This window comes from Varanus komodoensis, unplaced genomic scaffold (genome assembly GCF_004798865.1).
Source record: "Varanus komodoensis strain SLA01 unplaced genomic scaffold, ASM479886v1 scaffold20_1, whole genome shotgun sequence".
In the NCBI taxonomy this organism is placed as follows: domain Eukaryota; kingdom Metazoa; phylum Chordata; class Lepidosauria; order Squamata; family Varanidae; genus Varanus; species Varanus komodoensis.
Window position 1 is genome coordinate 10,640,160 of NW_025335587.1, and position 22,080 is coordinate 10,662,239.

Below are 22,080 nucleotides of genomic sequence, written 5' to 3' on the forward strand. Positions count from 1 at the left end.
TTTCACCCCAAGGCCACCTCATCTTTCCACATAAATCAGGATATTATCCTTCCAGCATTCTTCCTAAGTCATCACCCCCCGCCGAAGCCTCCCTTCACCTGCTGGATGTCTACAGAGCCCTCACCTTTTAGAAGTCACATACAGAGGGTTTTTACCACACAAACTTCCTCTTCATATGCTATGATGGCCAGGGTAAGGAGACCCTGTCTTGTCACAGAGATTATCCAAATGGATCTCTAACTCCATCTCCCTGGTGTATGAGATGGCTGGGCTCAACCTTCCCACACATCCTCCTGCACACTCTACATGTGCACAGGCTACACCCACCACTCTCCTGACTGGCATCCCTCTCCATGACATTTGCAAAGCTGCTACATGGTCCGCCCCATCAACTTTCATCTGGACCACCATAAACTTTCTTCTGAAGACTGGACATCTGTGCCGAGCTGTCCTATCAGCTGTTCTATGATGACATCAGCCCCACTGTCCACTAAGGGGAAGCTTGCTAGTCACCCACATGTATGATGCACAGAAACCATGACGAAGAAAGTCAAGTTGTTTACTTGTAACTGTGCATTCACAACCTGCCCTCAGCCCCAGTGGCTGTCAACAGTTGCTGCACCTCTCGTTCCTGATACAGATGAGGTCCCCAGGTCATCAGCAGAGCTGGACATCACATCCTTGATTCGGATGACTGGAGAAGATGGGGTCTCCAAGGCTACTGAGGAAGTGGGTGGGACCCCCTCTTATCTTGGGACCTGGAAGGGGCAGAGAGGCTCCCATCCACTTTGTGACAATTTGCTGTGGAAGTTTCTTTCTGATCCAGGCCTTGTGCTATGCGGCAAAGCCCACATGTATGAATGCACAGATGATCACTCAAAGAACCACAGTTACAGGTAAGCAGCTTGTCTGAATACAGAGAGAACCCCTGGAAAAAAGAGCTTAAAATCTGTCTCCTGTGGGACTAGATACGTGTGTGGAGGGTAGGGGGGTTAAGACATTACACTATTTTCCTGATGTGGCACAGGATTAAGTAGGTCAGATGTGCAGCCTTTTTTAGTCTTTCTGGATTAGAAAAGTCAGTACAAACAATGGATGCATATAGTTTTCAGATATTAATTATCTGGAACTATGCAAATGTCTTGCAGCTCTTGTTCATGCTTTCATACCCCCAGCCATTCAATACTGTAATGTAGATGCTGGAAGATGAACTGAACTTGCAGACAGATGAAAGTTGCATGCTGCCTTATTTATGGGTGTGGTCTGGCAAGAACCTGCCTCACCGTTTCTTCATCAGCTGTCCCACATGTTCATAGTTTCTGGGCCCAAATCTAAGGAACTTTTTTGACTGTCATACTTTAGGGAGAGCTTCTCATGACATATGTTAGAGTAATCTTGAATGGGGTGCATTGGGATGGGGAGTGAAATGGCTGACAAGTCTGTTCCTTCCAGATCCCTGCATCCCTTCAAAATACCATGAACAAAGAACCAAGGTTGCAGATACATAATTATACAGATTTTGTCTTGTTACGGGCCGTCCTGAACTTTTGCTTCAGTGTTCTGCCACATAGATTGAGAGAAGAACAAAGTTGATCTAGAATGGACATGGAAGCCTTAAATGGGTTTATGGAAAAATGTCGGGGTAGCAAAATGCTTTAACTGTACTGGACTGAACAATGTTATACAATCTGGAATACTGGTTTTATTGATTAATCTGCTGGATGTTTTTGTCTTACCCTGTGTATTCTTACATTTTCCCCACTACCTTGCTCAAAGCATATCAGAACACTATACTGATTGCCTCTCTGAGCCCATGGGAACTGTTTGGACAGTTCAAGTGCTTCTCCTGACACTTTAAACCTGCAAGAAGCAAAATCAAACCACCACCACTAAATTACCTTAGAGCTATAGCAAGGATAGGCAACTTGTGGCTTTCCAGATGTTGTTAGACTTTAGTTCTCATCAGACCTATCCAGCATAACCAATTGTGAAGAATAATGGAGATGCAGTCCAACAACATCTAGAGAGGTAATTGCCCACCCTTGAGCTAGAGTAATGTACATGACATCACAGCCTCTTTAGGTGATTGATGATGACGATTTCTAGAATGTCTTACAGGATAGACTAGGTTTGAGTTTAAGCATTAGTATAGTAACCATAGGTGATAAGAAATTGCATACAATTCAGTACAAATAAAAGTGAGGGGTGGAGCAGGGGGGAAGCACACCAGCCCTTATCTATGCCCTTAAAACCAAGCAGGCCACCAGAGGAAGGCAGCATAGAAATGTGACCAACATAGACATGCAGAGGCTCCTGTAGAAACAATGGAGTTTTCGGCCAGTTCCCATTAGGCTAAGAAAAATATGTGTGGTCTACTAACATTTGGGGACTTGTTTCTAAAGATGCTCTAAGGTCTTTTAATTGTTAAGTACAGCTGGTGTGGAAGAAATCACTCACCCATTGTGGTTCATGAGGTGTAGCCCTGAGATTTCTGCATTGGACTTTATCTGAACTGGAAGGTAACTCTATTCTGCAGTTTTCCGTCTGGGCAGATTAATTCAACAGTTAGGAAGAAGTGTTATTTGTCCTAGGGAACATTCAGGTAGGCCTCTGCTGTTAAACACAACCAGTGTCTTTGGTGATTTCATAACACTGAAGATATTACCACTGAAATCTCTCATCTAAAACAAATTTACCTGGTAAGAGCTGTAAGACCACAACTAGCAGCACTGGCTTGAAGTGTGAACTGGTAAATATAATGTAGGAAAGCATCCCACTTTCACCCCAGTTAAGAACAAATTTTGTGCTGCCCTTGAGTACTTTAATAAGAAACTTTTGAGTGTTTTCCTGTTTTAATAAGTGACAGATACTGTTTGTTGCCAACTTAGCCTCCCTCTAGGAAGTCAGCTTATTACAGTTCCAGTGAACTCCTCACTGTCTTGGCATGTAAACAAACTGCGTGAAATTGAGAAGGACGCCTACAATGTGAGTTATGCCTGGAAAATGGTAAGTGACAGAGCTGACTTGAAGGTATGCTAATGTATTGAAACCGAAGGCGAATTTTAATTTCAACAAAACAAGTTAATATTTCCAAGAATTTAGAATGTGTTGCATAGCCTCTAGGCCATATGCTATCAGGGCTGAAGTAAATTGTTAACCATGTGTAAATTGGACAGCCATCTGAGTGGGATGGTATAAATTGGTATTCTGCAACAGCAGGGGGGGCGGGGTTGGACCTTATGGCCTTCATGGCCTCTTCCAACTCTATTATTCTATGATTCTGTAATTATACCATCAAAAGGGGTTATCTATGAGCAATTTTGTGTGAGATTTCCTTCCTTCCTTCACAAATCAATATGGTACATGCCTATAGTGAACTTCTTAGGTGAGGTAATATAGTTGCATGACAAGACCATACCAACTGAACATTTCATTTGATCCTCAGTATGGGAATTCTAAGCCCATATCTGGCATGACTTGGGAGGAGAATTAACATGTAATTGTTGTTCTCTTTCCAACTTTCCTGTAGGAAAATACCTTCAGGCAAACAGAGTCCCTTCTTTCCAAGAAAATAAATTCCAAGCTTGGGGATGGGCTGTAGTTCAGCAGAAGACCTGCAGAGGGGCTAAGTTTCAATCACTAGCTTCTCCAGTTAGGACTAGGAAAAAATTGAACTTGAAATCCTGGAGAGCCATTGTTAGTGTAGATGATAGGTTAGGAGAACCTTGGCCTGACATAGCATAAGGCAGTTTCTTCTGTTCCTAAATAGAATGTAGAGATTCCATATGATACAGGAATGATTAGTATTCCAATAATAATAATAATGGTAAATTGTTTCATTCTGTTCAGAAAATTAATTTAAATAACTTAAGATACAGTTCTTTGCATGTTGACTTCAAAGCTAGCCCCACTGGTTGTTATAGGAAACACTGGTAAATCAGTATTTTTCTTTAAATGGTTGGTTGAATAAGCCAGAATCCAGATCATAGACAAACAAGAAAGCCAGAGCTTATTTTGTTTTGGGTTCTTGCTTCCCCATCCTGCTTCCTCTATGAAAACAGAAGTGTTATGGTTGCTGAGGACTGCCATGGCCACACTGTTCTATCAATTTTCATCATAGGTCTACAGCTGGGGTCCCCAACCTGAAGGCTGCAGACTGCATGTGGCCCCAAGCTCTTTCTGTGTGGTCCTCCAACCCGCTTGTTTACTCCTATCACCCTCAGGGCATTTTTGCTTAGATGCACACTGTTCTTCCTGCCTCAAACAACATCATCTACTGGTGTTTTCCCTGTCCATTTCTTACACAAACCACCATAGCAGCATGGTTTCTTCTGGTCTTCATGGTTCCTTCCATCAGCTCCCTCTTGGTCTCATCCTCCATATTAGCATTATGGTTATTCTGTGTACTTTGCTAACCAGCAGAGTTCAGGTACCCGTACCACTCAGCTTTTTCAGTCCCCCTCTTCATGCATTACCTTGCAATTATTTATTTAGCACTTTTATGTACTGTCTTGTAGCCACATGACTCTCTAGACAGTTTACATAATAAAAACCAACAACTTAAAACTTCATAAATAGCACAATTAAAACCACAGTATCAATAATAAAAATGTAACATCATCTCAGGAACACCAAGTAATAGTTTAAAAACAGATTGAAAATACCTTAAATATCACAATTGAGAATACTAAAATTTACATTAATATATAATTAAAATCAAATTCCAACTAAAGTCATCAACAAAATGCTCCTTGAATAAAAGCATCTTGGTCTGGCACCGGAATATATATATATGGACAGTGCTTGGCATATATTTCTGGGAAGCTGATTCCATAGATGGGGCTCCACAACTGAGAAGGCCCTGCCCTGGGTAGCCATCTTCCTAGCTTCCTTTAGAGATGGCTCCTGGTACAGGACCTCTGTCATCTTAGGGTCCAGGTAGGCTTATATGAATGGAGATGTTCTTTCAGTCCTAAACAATTTAGGGCTTTATATATTAAAATGAGCACCTTGAAGTGGGCCAAGACTTCATTGGGCAACCAGTGTAATTTATAGAGGATTGGTGTTATGTATTTGGTATGACTGGTCCCTGTTAGCAGGGAAAAGGAAAGCTTGTGTGTGAGCTGTATTCTGAATTGAAAACTTTTGAAGCAAAACTATGCATTTTTTGTGAAGCAAGTTAGTGAAAATAACTTCCCATGCTGGAATGAAATATAATTTGGGAATTCAATGTTGAAAGAAAAATCAAAGCACTGAACCTATTGCAGGTGGAACTCCAAAACAGATTCACTGATTGCCATAAGCATGGAAAGGTAATAAGAATATTTCAGAATCCATTTGAAGTAGTACCAGAAGATGTAAGTAACTTTTTCAGATGGAAATAATTGATTTGCAAACCAGTGATCATCTCAGAGACATTTCTATTGTGCTCTACCTGATATATTTATCAACTTAAAGAAATTTCCTGGGGCACTTTGACAGTCTTTGGCACCATATGCATCTGTGAATAAACCTTTTCCAAGATGAAAAGTGTGAAATTCAAGTGTAGGTCAAGACATATAGACGAACATTTAGAAACATAGAAACAGAGTGAGTCAGAAGGGGCCTCCCTGGCCATCTAGTCTGACGCCTGGCTCCAGCCAGCTCTGCTCATGACATGCCCACCCATGTGCATGTCTAGCCTATCCTTGAACACCCTCATTGATGAGGCCTCAACCACCTCTGGTGGAACCCCTTTCCATACCCTTGGGGTCCTAACCATCAGGAAGTACATCCTGGCATCTAAATGGAACCTTGAGCTTTGCTCCGTTGGAGCGCGTCCTGCCTTCTTCTGCAGGGGAGAACAGGTCTCTACCCACCTCCATGTGACATCCCCTCACATACCTGTATGTCACCAACAGATCCCCTCAGAGTCTTCTCCAGGCTGAAAAGACCCAGTTCCCTCAGTCTTGTCTCATACAGCATCCCCTGCAAACCAGCCACCAACCTTGTGGCCCCACGCTGCACTGACTCTAACCTGGCTATATCCTTCCTGTAATGAGGGGCCCAAAACTGAACACAATACTGCAATTGCAGGCGTACCAGAGTCGTATAGAGTGGTAGTAATACCACTCTGAATCTAGAAGTCACACTTCTGGCTATGCAACCAAGGGTGGCATTCACCCTCTTGACCACCGCATCACACTGCTGACTCATATTCAGCGTGCAGTCAGCCAGCACCCCAGATCCCTTTCACAAGTGCTGCTCTCCAGCCACTTGTCCCCTAACCTGTACCCATGACACCTATACCTATTCCCCAAGTTCAAGACCTTGAACTTATCCACACTGAACGCCATCCTGTTGTCTCCTGCCCACTTCCATAGTCTGTCCAGATGCTTTTGCATCTGGAGTACCCGCTCCTCAGCTGTGACCCCTGCTCCAGTTTTAGTATCATCTGCGAATTTGATGAGCAGACAGTTCATCCCTTCTTCCATGTCATTGATGAAAAGATTAAACAGGATCAGCTTGTTACTGGCTGCCATCCCGATGATTCCCCACTAATGGTTACCCTCTGCTTTCGGTCAGTCAACCATGCCCTAATCCATTGGAGAGTGCATTGGTGTATCTCAAAACTCCTCAGTTTCTCAACCAGGATATCATGGGGCACTTAGTCAAAAGCCTTGCTGAAATCCAGGTAAACAACATCCACTGCATCCCCTCCATCTAGCCACCTCAAAACCTTGTTGTAGAATTCTACAAGGTTTGTCCGGCAGGAACTGTTTTTGCGGAAACTGTGTTGTGTGGCAATGGACAGAAGGCTAACTGGTCTGTAATTCCCCATGTTCCTATTACTACCCTTTTTGAACATTGGGACTACTGATGCCACCCTCCAGTCCTCTGGAACTTCATCCATTCTCTATGAGACCTCAGAAATGGAGGCCAGCAGGCGTGAGAGAACCCCTGGCAATTCTCGAAGTACTCTCAGGTGTAACCCATCAGGGCCTGGCGCCTTTGTAACATCCAATGCCCTGAGGAGCCCCACAACTTCTAGGGGGGTGACTGTAATCTGTGCTCCTAAGTCCCCAGCCCCTTCCAATCTTCCATGTGGATCTCCCCTGTCCTGCTTTGGGGAGAACACAGAGGCAAAATAGTCATTTAGCATCTGCGCCTGTTCCCTTGTATCAGTCACTGGATCTCCTTCTTCCTTATTTAGCAGTCCCACTACTTGTCTCCCCTTCCTCTTTCTATTTGCATGCTGATACCCTAATCTTTTTTGTTGCTCTTGATATTCTTTGCAAGTCTCAGCTTGTAATCAGCCTTAGCCTTCCAAGGATCCTTCTGCAACGGGCCTCCTCCTCCCAGTATACCCTTTTGTCTATTTGCCCCAGTACCCATTTCCTACAGAGGTTCCACTTGCATCTAATCCCTATAACCACCTCCTTTTGCATCCATGGTGGCACTCTTCTTCACCTCCCTGCCTTACTAACTAGAGATACCGTCATGGCTTGCACCTCCAAGATGTACCTTTTGAGTGGCATATGGAAACATATGGAAAACATATGAAAATAGTCTATACAACATTTAATGCTGGGCTTGATACCCTATAGCTGTATCTGTAGAGACGTTGAAAATCATATATACCAGAGGACTTAGGGAATGTGTTAGATTTTTCTCAAATCAGAAATTACAGAGGTGTTTTTATTATGGGAAATTGAAGAAAACAAATCAAAACTTTCATATTTGCTTTGCTTTTAACAGAAATGTTTTCCTTATTAAATGTTGATTCATCTTTTTAGGTTCAAGATACATCCTTCATTTTGTGTATTGTTGTGATACAACCAGAAATACCTGTGAGACATCTTAAAAATCTTAATACAATACCCAGTAGCAAGTTACTTTATCATCGATTGGATCTTTTAGGTCAGCCCAGTGCTTGTCTACATTTCAAACAACTGGCAACTTTAGGTAAGCAATTTTTCTGAAATTTATCCATTCACTCATACAATTGTTAATTGTTAAAACATAGGATCTGGCCAGGGCAACTTCTTCTTCCTTCTCTTTTCTCCTCCTACATTTTTATTTACTTATTTTATACTGATAATTTTAATTTTATATTTGTAACTCAGTGTATTTTTTGTATTTTTGTATTTAATGGTAATTTATTATGTTCTATTGTATTTCAATGTATTTTATTGTGTTGTAAGCCGCCCCGAGGTTTCGGCAAGGGGCGGCATAGAAATGTTATAATAATAAATAATAATAATAATAATAATAATAATAATACATTTCTTTGTGAAGAACTGTGTGGTCTTGGGCTGGAGTCCTCTATACTAGGGCAATCTCAGCCTCTGTTTCTTACCATGGGACATTCCCTCCCTTTATTCCAGCTGCTGCCATTCATCTGCACTCCTTTATTTAAAATACTCCTTGTTCCCTAACAGTAGCTGGCCACTAAGTATGAGACAAAACTAATCAGAGGTATCAGGAAAGTAAAGAAAGATATGCAGTATTATTTTTTTTAAATGGAAAATTAATAATTCACCACTGGCAGCAAAACATAAGTTCTTTCAAGAATAGGAGTATTTAAATTTTCACTGAGGAGACTTGAATGCTGAGCATTTTACCATAGCAAGATTCATTTCTGTGTCTGACAGTTCTTCATACCTTTTGTTTTCAGTGGAGTTGTTTCAGTGCAGTGTAGGCATAAGTAGTCATAGTGGATAATAGAGCCAAAAGTTCTTTTTCTCCTCTCCATATGAACCTTTTGAAATGGTCCAGGACGCACTATGTTTTAATGCTGCCTTGAAACTCTGCTTCTTTTAAAAAACAAAAAAAAGAGAAAAAGTGTACCCTGAAAGCAGGGTAGTTGTGTAACTTTTGGAAAGCAGCGTATGTTAAGTGTGAGCAGTTGTGTTTTGCATCTTTCAAAGCTGAACTTGATTCTCCTGACTGTCAAATAAATCATTAGTAATAACATGAAAACACTGAAGTTTTTGCCAGTCATGCTGCATTTTGTTGACGTTGAAATCATGCAGATTTTATTCCCAGCTATAAATATTTAATACTATCAATCCCTCTGAAATAAGCCAGAAGTGAGAACTCTAGTGAGAATATACTTTGAAATATTTTTAATTGGCAAGTTCTGAGAATCTAAGTTCAGTACGAAAGTGTTAAATTCAGTTGAACATCTTAATACTTTATATAAGTTTTATATATTAATATTATGCATTTTAGCTTTCCCTGTTGTTATGCTAAAAGAGAAGGTTACACTTAGAGAAATATTAAATTATTATTCTTAACAAAAAGGTTTTAACAATCTTTTAAAACTGAAATCATTGTGTAAACAACTACTCACCCACTTGCTATCCATTAAAAAACCAAATATGCTCATTAAAGCCCCATAAAGCCACTGCTTTATGTGGTTTCTCTCCAAAGAATGGGTCCTTACAATCATGGGAATAGTACCAAAATGACAGACATTTGGGGGAAATTCTCATCAGCTTCTTGATATACCTCTCTGTAGTACATAGATGTAATGTTCCTTTAAAAACTGTAGTAGAAATAGTTTTACCATCATGATGATTTCTGTTCATTATTACGTCAAAAATTATGGTGAAGAAAAAATACCCCATACCACAACAATTCTATTTTGCAGTCATCAGGTTGTATCACTTACGGGGCATATACTGAAAAATTATCATTGTCAAGTGCCTGATGGCCTCCAATCACAATCATCACAGCCCATGCCAGGCTCCTGCTAAGATTAGGCTTGTGGAGCCTGGAGCAAGCATTGCTTTTATTCCACAGAGTCACAAGCTCTCTTCAAACTGATGCTTGTCCAAGCAAATAGCTTCTCACAGATGTTTAACCATGGGTGGGGAATTCTGACTGACTGACAGTATGACTGCTGCTGCAAGGTGGGTTGTCTGAAAGGGCACTGAACCAGGTCACAGTAACTAGAGCTCCCCTTAATACCATCCAGGATCCTCAGAACATTTGATAACGTCTACCTCTGACCAGCAGCTCTACTTCTGTTTGGTATGTTTGACCATAACAGTTGCTTGTTTCCCCACATTTCAGGGAATGTCCTTCATTCTCTTAAAAATGAGGTTAGGAAAGAAGAGAACTATTCTTGAATAGTACACGGTTGTTACAATGATACCCCCTGGTGGTCACATTCACTACAACATAGATGAGGGAGAAATACTTTTTAAGAGCTCACATACTCAGATTATATTATTTGTTGCACCAGTATTTTACTTATAGCAGCTTTCATATTGATGGGTTCAGCTGATACTTTGGGGGTTTGCCACATTTGTCTGTCTTGTCTTTCCAGAAAGCCCTACAGTAATGCTGTCTGCAGGTAGTTTCTCTTCTCCATATGAACATCTGAGCCAACATGAGACTAAGAGGATGGTGGAGCACTATACAGCGTATCTTAGTGACAACACACGCCTCATTGCCAATCCTGGGCTGAAGGTATCTTCACTCTATCTTGCCCATTTACCATCCTTGCTTCAGTGATAATTTTGCTTGAGTATCTCTTAACATTTCCTGGGTCCACCTGATAAGATTTTAAAGAAGTAACTGGGTCTCTTGTTTTCTTGCTAAGTTTACATACCAGATTTTGTTGCAAATATTGCTTGTTTGTCAGAGCCAGGAATACTCAGCAAAACAAGAAATTAATGAATTGTGTGCATGCAAAGCAAGAATATTTAAACCATTTCAGCTAGTTGGATTCTGAAATTGACTTTCAAAATAAGTTTCAGATTATATTTGGAAGAGTGTATAAATCTCTTCCCTGTCTCTTAGCAAAATAAATACTACATAGGTATTTTGGTAGAAAGAAAAGTCTGTAAGATCACATATGTGTGAACAGCATGAAGATCAGATCAGTGTTACAAACACCAGGTATAGACAATGCCTTTCATTTTCACAGGCATGGAAAACTTAAACGTGCAGTAAGATTTAGATCTACCCAAGGTAAAACATTATATAACGTGAATAACATCAACAAAAGCTTCATTAGTATAGAGGCTTTAAGCTCCCCCTCCCCCCTATTCAATTTCTTGAAATTTGCTGGGTCCATCTGGTGTGAGAAGATTTTTAAAAAGTAATTGGGTTTAGATTATCTCTGATAAATCTTTAGGAAACCCTGCAAGCAGCTTATTATCTTTTCAGGCAAGTCTTAAAGGAACCCCGCTAGGTCTGTCTTTGTTTTGCAGTTCTCTGTCAGGAATGAAGTAATGGCTACCAGTCACGTCACAGATGAATGGATGACACAAATGGAAATGAGTAGCTTGAACAGTTATATTGTTCGCCGTTACATAGCAACGCCCAATGGGGTGCTCAGAATTTATCCTGGTTCCCTCATGGACAAAGCATTTGATCCCACTAGGAGACAATGGTGAGCTTTAGGATCCCATTATGAAAGGTTTAAGAAAATGCTTCAAAGTTGATAATATTGCAAAACCAATAAAATTTTGTATAGAATATATAGAACATTGATTAAGCAGATAGATTAAATATTTCCAAGTGAAATTGTATGCAGTTCAAATGCTTTAAATTTCTGGTGGAAATAGCATTGGATGCTTGCTTTTTAAAAGGTAGCTTCTCTTTCTTGGCTTCTGTGCTGTAATGAATAATAGAAATTTCTACATATGGTTACTAAAATCCATTTTGCTTGTGAAAATCCTTCAGAGCTTATCTCATGTGGTTCTCATTATAAATTTCAGATTCTGATACATTCTTGCCTCTTACTATTCCATCAATCAGTGTGCCTGTTCTGAAAATTTCTTACACTGTAATTCCCCATGAGATGATGCACATTTAACAGAAGTCTATTAATTATGCATATGTATGGTTTAAGAAAATGTTTTGTATACACTGTAAATAAGATAATAAACATGAGGGAACTCCTGAATGCACTCCATTCCATAAGCTGTGTTGAATCAACCAGGTAGGGGCTGCAAATCTTGGCAGAAACTAGTGAATTTAACTAAATGCAGGATTTCCTTCTTCAAACTATTCCTTTTGTCAGTTGCTTCTGTCAATTTTACTGGCACTACCTCCTCCTTTCTCTTTAATCTGCTTGAACAGCAAAGTGCAAGAAAAATGAAGTAATTTACCATGTGCCCTTTCCCCCCATAGCTCAAATATGTCCATTTCCCGCATAATAACAGCATAACTTTAAGAAGTTTGCTTTAGCAACCCTGTCTTTAATTAGGTGAATGTTCACACATTTCAAAATGGGCTATGGGGGAAGGGACCCAGGCAAGCTATCTCTGCAGTAGCAAGAGGTATTGCAGAAAAGCAAGCTGCAGAAGGCTTTGTTTAAACAGTAAACATTTTTGGGGTGCAGTTATCCCTTAAGGAGAAATTTCTAAAGTGGGGGGATATATCACCAATTCTATTTATTCTATTGATTTCGGGGATTTCTATCCCTCTCTCTCTCTCTCTGTCAAATCACTTCTTGGAAGTAGAATGAATATGTATTTGCTTAATATCAATTAACACATACAAAATCCTAAAAATGAAAACTGGAAGTTCCCGTTTAGAAACCATAAAATAAATGTTTTTAAAGGTATATAGGGTCCCAAATGTATACATTTCGCTATATGTGGGCTTACACAAGATTAATATTTTGTGTTAGAGGTTTTGCATCTACTTTGCAATATCTGTTTTAGTCGCATAAGTTTTCTTCATTGTATTAAAAAATGCTTATTTTACTTTCTGTTAGGTACCTCCATGCAGTGGCAAATCCAGGATTAATTACTTTCACTGGACCCTATTTAGATGTTGGAGGAGCTGGCTATGTGGTTACCATCAGTCATACAGTTCATTCTTCAAGGTAAATTTGGTAGTGACTACAATGCCTTGATATTTGACATACAAGGAACATTGTAAAATATTTTGTGTATGAATCCTACAATTGCACTCTAGCTCAAGTGAAATAAAAAGAAAAAAGTAAGATGGCATCTGAAAATATGCACTGTTCAAGTTTTGAGTAACTTTCATTCTTTGCACAGCAAGCCTAAATAGTGGAAGAGATAGTGAAGTAAGATATTAGAAGTGAAAATGGAAGACATATGCTAATATCTTCTGATTGTATTCAATTTAAAATTGCTTTATGCTTTTTTGTATTTATTTTCCACTTTATGGCCCTATGGACCTTTGCGGCAACTGACTTTTGGATACAAAGTTTAAATGTTCAGCTTATTCAAGAAAAATTAAAAGAGATTGGCGACATTAGTGTATAACTCTAAGCTACCCTGCAAATAAATTATGTAGTGTTGGTTGTTCATGGCTTTTAGACTTGCTTCTTCTCCCTGTTCTTTCTCTTTGGTCCTTCAACCTGAATCCCAAAATCATTTATGGAAGAATCTTGTCTTCCCCATTTCAGCCCAATCACTGCCTTTTTTTGTTCACTACTATTACTATTTTGTTTTTTTCCTAATCCTCAAAAATGGAATTTAGTCATTTTATTCACATCCAATAAATTACGCAGCTGTCTTTCTTTTTTGCTAGTCTTCCACAGGTGCACTCTTAAAGATGTCTAATATATCTGTGATCTCTTCTGGTCAATTTCTTTGTTTCAGTTGTCAAAGAGAGCAGGAAAGTGGTCTAGGTTAAATACTTGGAAACTGGCAAGACTGATCATTTGTATACATTTGCCATGGTAGAGTTGCCCACTGTCAATTGAAAAGCACCCCCACCCCCAAAAAAGGATTAAAAAGTTGTAAAAACAACTGTACCCAGAGGTGTAGGGGGTGACAGTATCTCTCAATTAGCAATGTAATCTTCCTGAGTTTTATGTTTAACAGACAGTTGGTTCAGCTGTTCCAGAAAGGAAAGATACTACCCCCCCCACACACACACATAACTTTGGAGCCCCCTTTAGGAGCCCCGTACTGCTGTGATTGCTGTGGCTTCCTGATAACTTTAAAAAAAAACCACAGAAATATATGCAAATTGAATAGCTGGTGAGCAAATAGAAGGAGAATGTATGCCAATTTAAGGACTGGAAAGTAGGGGAAATCAGCACACCTGCAGTAATTACTGTGTGATAGCAGTTACTGCAGGTGCACAAATTTTTCCTTCATTTCCTTCATTTTCTGGCCAGCCTCTAGAGTTGCATCTGTTTCCAGTCCAAAAATGTGTATTTTAAAAAACTTTCAAGGAACTGAAGTAAGTGCAGCAATAGCTCCAAAATGCTAAATGTTAATGGTTAATCTCTCCCCTTTCTGGAGCAATTGGAAATCAGGGTAAGTGTTGAAAAGGTGGAGGGTATTGAGAATTCTCAATTCAACACATAGAAGCCATAATATTATATCACTACAGAGTGATTTAAAAAAAAAACCTAAGTCTGGCAGTGAACAAAAAGGGGTAGCGATTGGAGTGAGGAGAAGATGGGTTCTGTAGTGAATGACACTGAGACACCTGCTGGAGGATGGGGGGGAAACAGTCATGGTGGGGCCAATTGTCTGTTGTTTATTCCACAAACAACTAAGTGTAGCTCATTCCCAGAGTGGCCTGCTATGTCATGCAAACATGCTTCCTCCTTATATCTTGCTGTTCTTAATTAGCTGGGTGTGTACCTTTTATCAAAATCTTTATTGCCCTATGACTTTAATAAAGCCTTATCATATGATATACTCTATTTTTACTTTTGATTATTATTTTCAAGCTTCTAACCTTCATAGAGGCAATGTGTGCAAACCTCTATGTTGTAAGCCGCCCCGAGGCTTCGGCGAATGGGGCGGCATAAAAATGTTTTAATAAATAAATAAAATAAATAGTGTTAGTTTATCTATATAAGATGTTTTGTTTCTCAGAGGTACACTGGGGAGACCTGTCCATTAGTTTTCTTATATCTAGTTTTGGCAGAATAATACAGGTGGAAGAAGGATACTAGATGACTGAGAAGTCAGAAGATTCTTTTCCTTTCCAAACATGCATGTAAAAATACACCAGCACAGACTCTTGAAGACTGTGGTTTATGGCCCTTTGATGTGTCAGTTGCTAAGGCAACAATACGTAGTCTTCAGCTGTAGAGCAAAATAGGGGTATCAGCAAACCTCCACATATGGGCAAGATGTTATCATTTATTCACAGCAGTTCTTGCTAGTTCTGCATCTTTTAAGCTTTAACACACATAACCCATACAATTCTCCCTCCCTCCCTCCCTCATTTAAATTATCATGACTGCCCGACTATGACTTGTGGACCCAAATTTCTTATTTTAGGAGGCTTAGGAATGTTTTATGTTAATTTTTAAGCTTCATTATTGGAGAGGTTTAAAAATGAGGGAAAATAGTGTAAGATGATATGTTTGCTCAGGAAAATGTGGGGCATATAGGTAAACTGACAATATGCAATTCAGGCTGTGAATGCAAAGGGCACACTGAATTAAAAAAAGGAGATTTCAATATAATGGATGCTTATTTATTTCTCATCTTTGCAATCCTTGTTCCATAGTTTGTATTTCTCCTGTGGAGAAGCTGCACTTGCCCCTGCTTGTTGCTGATCAGTGGCTGACCCCACTGACCAGGTCACTATTTCTGTCCTAATTAACCTCCCAGGAAAAAACAGCAAAGACTAACTGATTTATTATGGCATAAGTTTTAATAAGTCTTACTTCATCAGCTGCATGAAATGTTAACCTATGTTGGTAGGCACATATGTGCAAAATTATGTGGATTTATGTGTGTGTGTGTCTGAGAGAGAGAGAGAGAGAGAGAGAAGAATTAATAGAAAAATGTGAGTTAAAATTAATGCAAAAAGTACAGACTGACAGTTTTGTTAAAGCTTACCCTCACAGGGCTGTTGTGAAGATAAAATGGGGAGCATATGCACCTTGAGCTCCTTGGAGAAAAGGTGGACTAGAAATTTAATAATAATATGGTAATGTGCCATCACAATATTGTTACATTAGGCAGTAGGCAAAACGAAAGTGAGGTGAAACAGGAATATGTTTCCATAGTCTGTGGTTTTCTTTCCCCAGAACCTTTGGAAGTTATGCCCTTCGGCACACATCCTGATGGAGTGTGGCCACAGCCTCATTATAGAAGGGACATAGGAGTGAATGGCTATGAAGTTGCAATAAAGCATGGCACAGTACATCTGCCAAACTCACAAAGATCTGGTTGGACCTTAACACATGGGAATCTATGCCACCAATAGCAGGCCAAGAAAGGAAAAATATATATATAATACATTGAGTTTGAAACCTCCTCAATGTATTTTCATATCCTAGGCATGCCTCATAAGAAACATTGCAAAACTTCTGCTTAACCCACAGATTGAGAGGTTGCAGGTGGAGTAGTCCCTCTGGAAAGTGGGTTAGTCCAATGGTGACATTCTCTTCAGTCATAGAATAGCAGAGTTGAAAAGGGCCAGAAGGCCATTGGGTCCAATCCCCTGCTCAGTGCAGGACTCCATATTAGTTAATCCCTTTCAGATGGCATCTTGATTGCCTCCAGTGTGGGAGAGCCCACAACCTCCATATTTAACCAAGGTTCAATTTCGATGCCAGGAAGTATTTCTGAGGGTATGGAATGGGCTTCCATGGGAGGTGGTTGAAGTCTGATTGGTGAGAATGTTGAAGGATTCACGCAGGGAGGATCCGCATATAAGGTCACTGTTAAGACCTTCCCCCCTCCCCTTCACCACCCTAGGCCTAACTCCATCATAATGGGGTCTATGCAAAGTACCCCACAAAGAGAACAGTGCACCCCAGTGGACAGAGAGGGGCATCACCTAGATGCCATGGCAAAAAAGATCTATGCCGTGGCAGCCCTTGGCTTCAGGGTCTCTAACTATGAGGCCACCATGGCCAGGTACCAACCTTTCCTATGGGAAATGATGGGTGCCATAGTGGATCAGATCTTTGAGCACCTACGCGGTGCTGTCCGCCTCATTCACACTGAGGCCGAGGCTGAGATCTACGCCGTGGCAGCCCTTGGCTTCAGGGTCTCTAACTATGAGGCCACTATGGCCAGGTACCAACCTTTCCTATGGGAAATGATGGGTGCCATAGTGGATCAGATCTTTGAGCACCTACGCGGTGCTGTCCGCCTCATTCACACTGAGGCTGAGGACTTCTCCAGGTTCCAATTGGAAGTAGTTTGACATCATGTCAACTATGACAGCCAGGCCATGAGGGGGCAGTGGCTATACACTGCCATGTCTGGCTGCGCTCTGCCTCCCTCCCCCCCGGAGACCTGAGCCCACGTTGAAGACCTGCCCTTCTCTTCAGTGCCCACACCAATGAGAGTATGAACTCTCTCCACAAGGCACGCACTACCGCTAAGCGCGTGGGCTTTGGCTAGAGTTTGGCACAAAGGAGTTGGCAAGGAACCAGTTGGCCCCCAGCCGCCACTCTTTCACTGTCCGCCCCGTGCGCCCCAGAGTACCACCCAGAGACAGGACTACCAACCCTGCCAGAGGCATCCGCGAAAGTGCCAGGACAACAGGCGCAGGTTATGATGCTGTGGTCCAGGCAGCCCCAGCACCACCACATACGCTACCACCCCTCCCACCCACTGCTTCACTGACCACCTGGCACGACTCCTCCCGGCTTGGGAGGCCATCACCTTGGTTCTCTGGGTCCTCTCCATCAGGTCAGGGTACAGGATAGAATTTGACACCCACCCACCCCTCGGCCACATCAGGCCCACAGCTCCATCACCCATCTTATGGCCGGAAGTACAAGCCATGCAGGACAAGAAAGCAGCTCCATCACCCATCTTATGGCCGGAAGTACAAGCCATGCAGGACAAGAAAGCAATAGAGCGCATTCCCCCCTCAGACTGCAGGGGCTTCTACTCTAGGTACTTCACAGTACCCAAAAAGGATGGGACTCTGAGGCCCATCTTGGACTTGAGGATGGTGAACAAGTTCATCACCCCAAAAAAGTTCAGGATGGTCACACTACAGGGCATTCTTCCTCTCCTTAATCAAGGAGACTGGTTTGCCTCCATAGACCTCAAGGACACTTACTTCCATATCGCAATCCACCCTGAGCACAGGCACTTCCTGCACTTCCAAATCGGCCAGCAGGCCTTCCAGTTTTGTGTCCTACCCTTTGGGTTAGCCACGGCCCCATGCGTATTCACCAAATGTGTGGCGGTCGCTTGCGCCCACCTCAGACTCCAGGGGATACAGGTCTTTCCTTACCTGGATGATTGGTTCCTTGCGCTCCCCTCCTTGAGGACTTACTGCACAGCCTGTCTCTCACATGCCACCTCTTTCAGGACCTGGGGCTCCTCATAAACCATAACAAATCTGTTCTTTCCCTCACACAGTCCATATTCTTCATAGGGGCTCACCTGGATGCCACCCTCACCAACTCCTTCCTACTGCAGCCAAGGGCAGAGGCCATTGCCACCCTGGCCTCAGCTGTCAGTGCCGCACATCTCCTTTCCACTTGAACCAGGCCGTCATCCTGCCTGCCTTCTTCCCTAACCCATCCACCCCTATCGAGGCCACCCTCTACCTGGACGTTAGGAGGGCCCTTGCCTACTACAGGGCCAGAACCGAGACCATCCGCCACTCAGAGCACCTCTTCATCTACTATGAAGGGCCCAGAACCGGTGAACCCATCTCCAGCCAAAGACTTTCCAAATGGGTCTCTAACACCATCAGCCTTATCTACGAGATGGCCGAGATCCCAATGGCAGAACAGCCACGTGTGCATTCGATGCACACCCAGGCCGCACCAGGAAATTTGCAGGGCAGTGATATGGTCCACCCCGTCATCCTTTGTCCACCACTACCAGCTAGACATCTGTGCCAGATGGGACTGCGCCTTTGGGAAGGCTGTCCTCTCATCAATCCTGTGGTGACGACAGCCCCCTCCTCCTGAGGCACCAGCTTGCTAATCGCCCCATTGGTGTGTGTGTTTGCACGGAGACCACAAAGAGGAAAGGCAGGTTGCTTTCCAGTTACAGCTTACCTGTAACTGTCGTTCTTTGAGTGGCCATCCATGCATTCACACAACCCACCCTCTGCCCTGCTGGCTATCGTCAGCTTCCACCCCATACAGGCTGGGGCGCAATCACTGCTTCATCTCAAGATGATTTGGATCCTTTGCATCCCTGGAACAGCGTGGCCTTCAGGCACTGAGGGACTGAGTGGGAGCCACTACCTATGTATTGCCAGGGTGTAGGGAGGTCCCAGCTTCTGCCCACTCCATGGTGACAAGCTCTGGAAGTTTCCTCTAGATGAGGCCTTTGCTGCACATCAAGCCCCATTGGTGTGTGTGAATGCATGGATGACCACTCGAACAACAACAGTTACAGGTAAGCAACCTACCTTTCTCAATGCGATGAAGGATTCATGGAAGGCACCAGCTCAGTGAAGGCCAATGTCAAAATGCTTAGACAGTCTAAACTGAGTCCAGGCAGGGCATATTCCTTTCCTTCTGCATCACCCTCAACCCAACTCTGTGATTGTGGAGTCAGCCAAAGACATTCTCAGTGAGAATATTCTGTCCCTGCAGACAGGAAGGGACAACAACTGAACTCTATGGCCAGAAGAATATACATGGTGATGGTGCTCGGACTTCTCATTTCCAGCTACAAAGCTACAATGGCATGCTACCAGGTTTTCCTGTGGGAAAAGATGGGGGCTCTAGCACAGAATCTCCAAGAACAGCAACTGGGAGAAACTTGCTAATTTTTTCCAATCCGAAGCTCTTGGACTGTTCAAATAGCAAATAAACACCACTTGGCACCACCAGGACTGCAGTTCGAGAGCCTTGATTGGTGTTATGGTGATTTGCCATCATAGCATCCATTCTCCCACTGGAAACATGGGCTTGCATCCAAGAGATGCCTTTCAATGGAGAGCAGCTCTTCAACACCTCAGCTGATGAAACATTGGACAATATTCAAAAGGCTTCAGCATGTAGGATGGGCTTCACTCCCTAGGAATCCAGAACATGTAAGTGGTCATGGTACCTATCATCTTACCTAGGCAGGAGCCAACCATACTATTTGGCTCACCTGAGATGATCACCAACCCAGCAACACTGGGACACTCCTCTCCTCCAGCAGTCCTCCCAAAAGCAGCTGGATGCTGAGAGAGAATGATCCTGAACCAGTCCCTCACCAACATGATCAATGTGGTTCAAAGGCAGCTTAACAAAGTACCTTCCCCAATGGAAAGATATAACATCAGTTAGATGGGTGCTCTCTATCATCATATTTGGGTACCGCATTGAATTCGTATCCCTTCCATCACCGGGAACAGGACTACCTCCTGTCAGCCACCGTAGAAGAGGAGCTACCTACACTTTGAACAAAGGAAGCAATTTGATCTGTCCCATCATCTGACTGGAGGGGATAAAATAAAAGTAGAATACTCCTGGTATTTTACCGTCCCAAGAAAGGATGGAGACCTCTATTCCATCTTTGATCTTAGAGTCATGAACTTCCACATTCTGCACAAGAATTTCCACATGATTTCTCTATAGACTATACTGCCCTTGTTAAGAAAAGGGGACAGGTTTGCCTTGATGGACCTAAAGGACGCATATTTTCATATTTCTATCCACCCTGACTACAGCCACTTTCTTTGTTCCATATTGGGACCAATATGAATTCTGTGTACTCCCCTTTGGCCTAGCTACCGCCCTGAGAGTGTTCACAAAATGTATGGTGGTAATCTGTGCACATCTTTGGGGTTCGAAGGATTAGGATATATAACCTGGACAATTGGTTATTGACCGCTTCATCCAAATCAGACTCTATCCATATTACTTGCTCTGCTACCGGAGCTAGGTCTGTGTATTAATAATGAAAAATCCATACTTTCTCCCTCCCAGTTTATGCTCTACATTGGTGAGAGACCAGATTCTATGACTTCCCAGGCATACCTCCCACAGGACAGAGCAGTGACTTTATGTGGACTGACTTTGTATCTCCAGATGGAAACAAGGTCAACAGCACTGCAGATACAGCAACTCTTGGGGCTGATGGCAGCTACCAATTCGGTTGTACAGCATGCTCACCTTCAAATGTGACCACTCCAGCTGTGGTTTCTATGAGCCAACAGAGACTCCAAATGGAAGCACTTGGTGCTCCTACACTCAGTCCAGTCTCACCTGGCGGACTATGCAACAAAACCTTTTTAATAGGGTACCCTTCTCCCCCAAATCACTAGTCCTGACTGTAATGACAGATGCTTCTCCTTGGGGATGGGGAGCTCATTGTGCTGTCAAAGAAACTCACAGACTATTGGACAGTCAAGAACACACCAGCTCCTCTCAGTGCAGAAAGCACTACCATCTTTCCAACAACTGATCAGCTACTGCCACATTCAGATAACGTCAGACAATACCACAGTGGTGTATTATTTAAACAAACAGGGTGGGACTCACTCTATTCCATTAACCCAACTGGCTACACAGATATAGGATTGGTGCTTAGAATGCTATATAACCTTTGTAGCAGTCTTTCTGGCAGGGATCACAACAGTTTGACCAACAGCTTAAGCAGAAGGATGGACCCAACACACAAATGAGAGTTGCATCCACACACACTGAACCAGCTCTTTACAACATGGGGGACTCCATCACTGACCTTTTTCTCCTGTCCAACTGGAACTACAAAAAGCTACTGTTGAGGATGGACATAATATCTCAGGACAGAGGCCAAGTCGTCCACCCTGACATCAAGACCTTATGACTAACAGCATGGCGGATCATTGGATAGGTGCAAAGGCTTAAAATCCAACAAATCCTTGACGCTGTGCTCAAACCAAATACCAGCTGGGCTTATGAAACAAAATGGAGGAAATTTGAGCAGTTCTCAGTACATCACTAGTTCAACCCTAACACATCCTTTATCCATCATTTCCTTACCTTCCTGCATGACCTCCACATCAAAGGCTTAAAACTGTCTTCTATTAGGATATACTTAACAGCAATGTCCTCCTTCCATGGAATGGTCAAAGGACACTCAGTATCACACTTCCAACCAATAACCTGTGTTGGGATGGAGGTTATCAGTAGTTCTGAAAGCCCTAGCAAAGCCACCATTCAAACCCTTGGCCACTATTGACATTCATCTTGTCTCCTCGAAAGTGACGTTTTTTGTG

General features: G+C 42.4%; 1 protein-coding gene across 8 annotated transcripts in view; it reads left to right on the top strand.

The window, feature by feature from the left end:
• Nucleotides 1-22,080, top strand: part of CACHD1 (cache domain containing 1) — a 237,184-nt gene that overhangs the window by 175,128 nt on the left and 39,976 nt on the right. For all 8 annotated transcript variants that reach the window (XM_044430088.1, XM_044430091.1, XM_044430090.1 and 5 more), the window contains 5 exons: nucleotides 2,889-3,006; nucleotides 7,776-7,944; nucleotides 10,316-10,458; nucleotides 11,205-11,386; nucleotides 12,719-12,829. In XM_044430088.1, coding sequence (XP_044286023.1) covers nucleotides 2,889-3,006; nucleotides 7,776-7,944; nucleotides 10,316-10,458; nucleotides 11,205-11,386; nucleotides 12,719-12,829 — 723 coding nt within the window. The remainder of the gene's footprint in view (nucleotides 1-2,888; nucleotides 3,007-7,775; nucleotides 7,945-10,315; nucleotides 10,459-11,204; nucleotides 11,387-12,718; nucleotides 12,830-22,080) is intronic.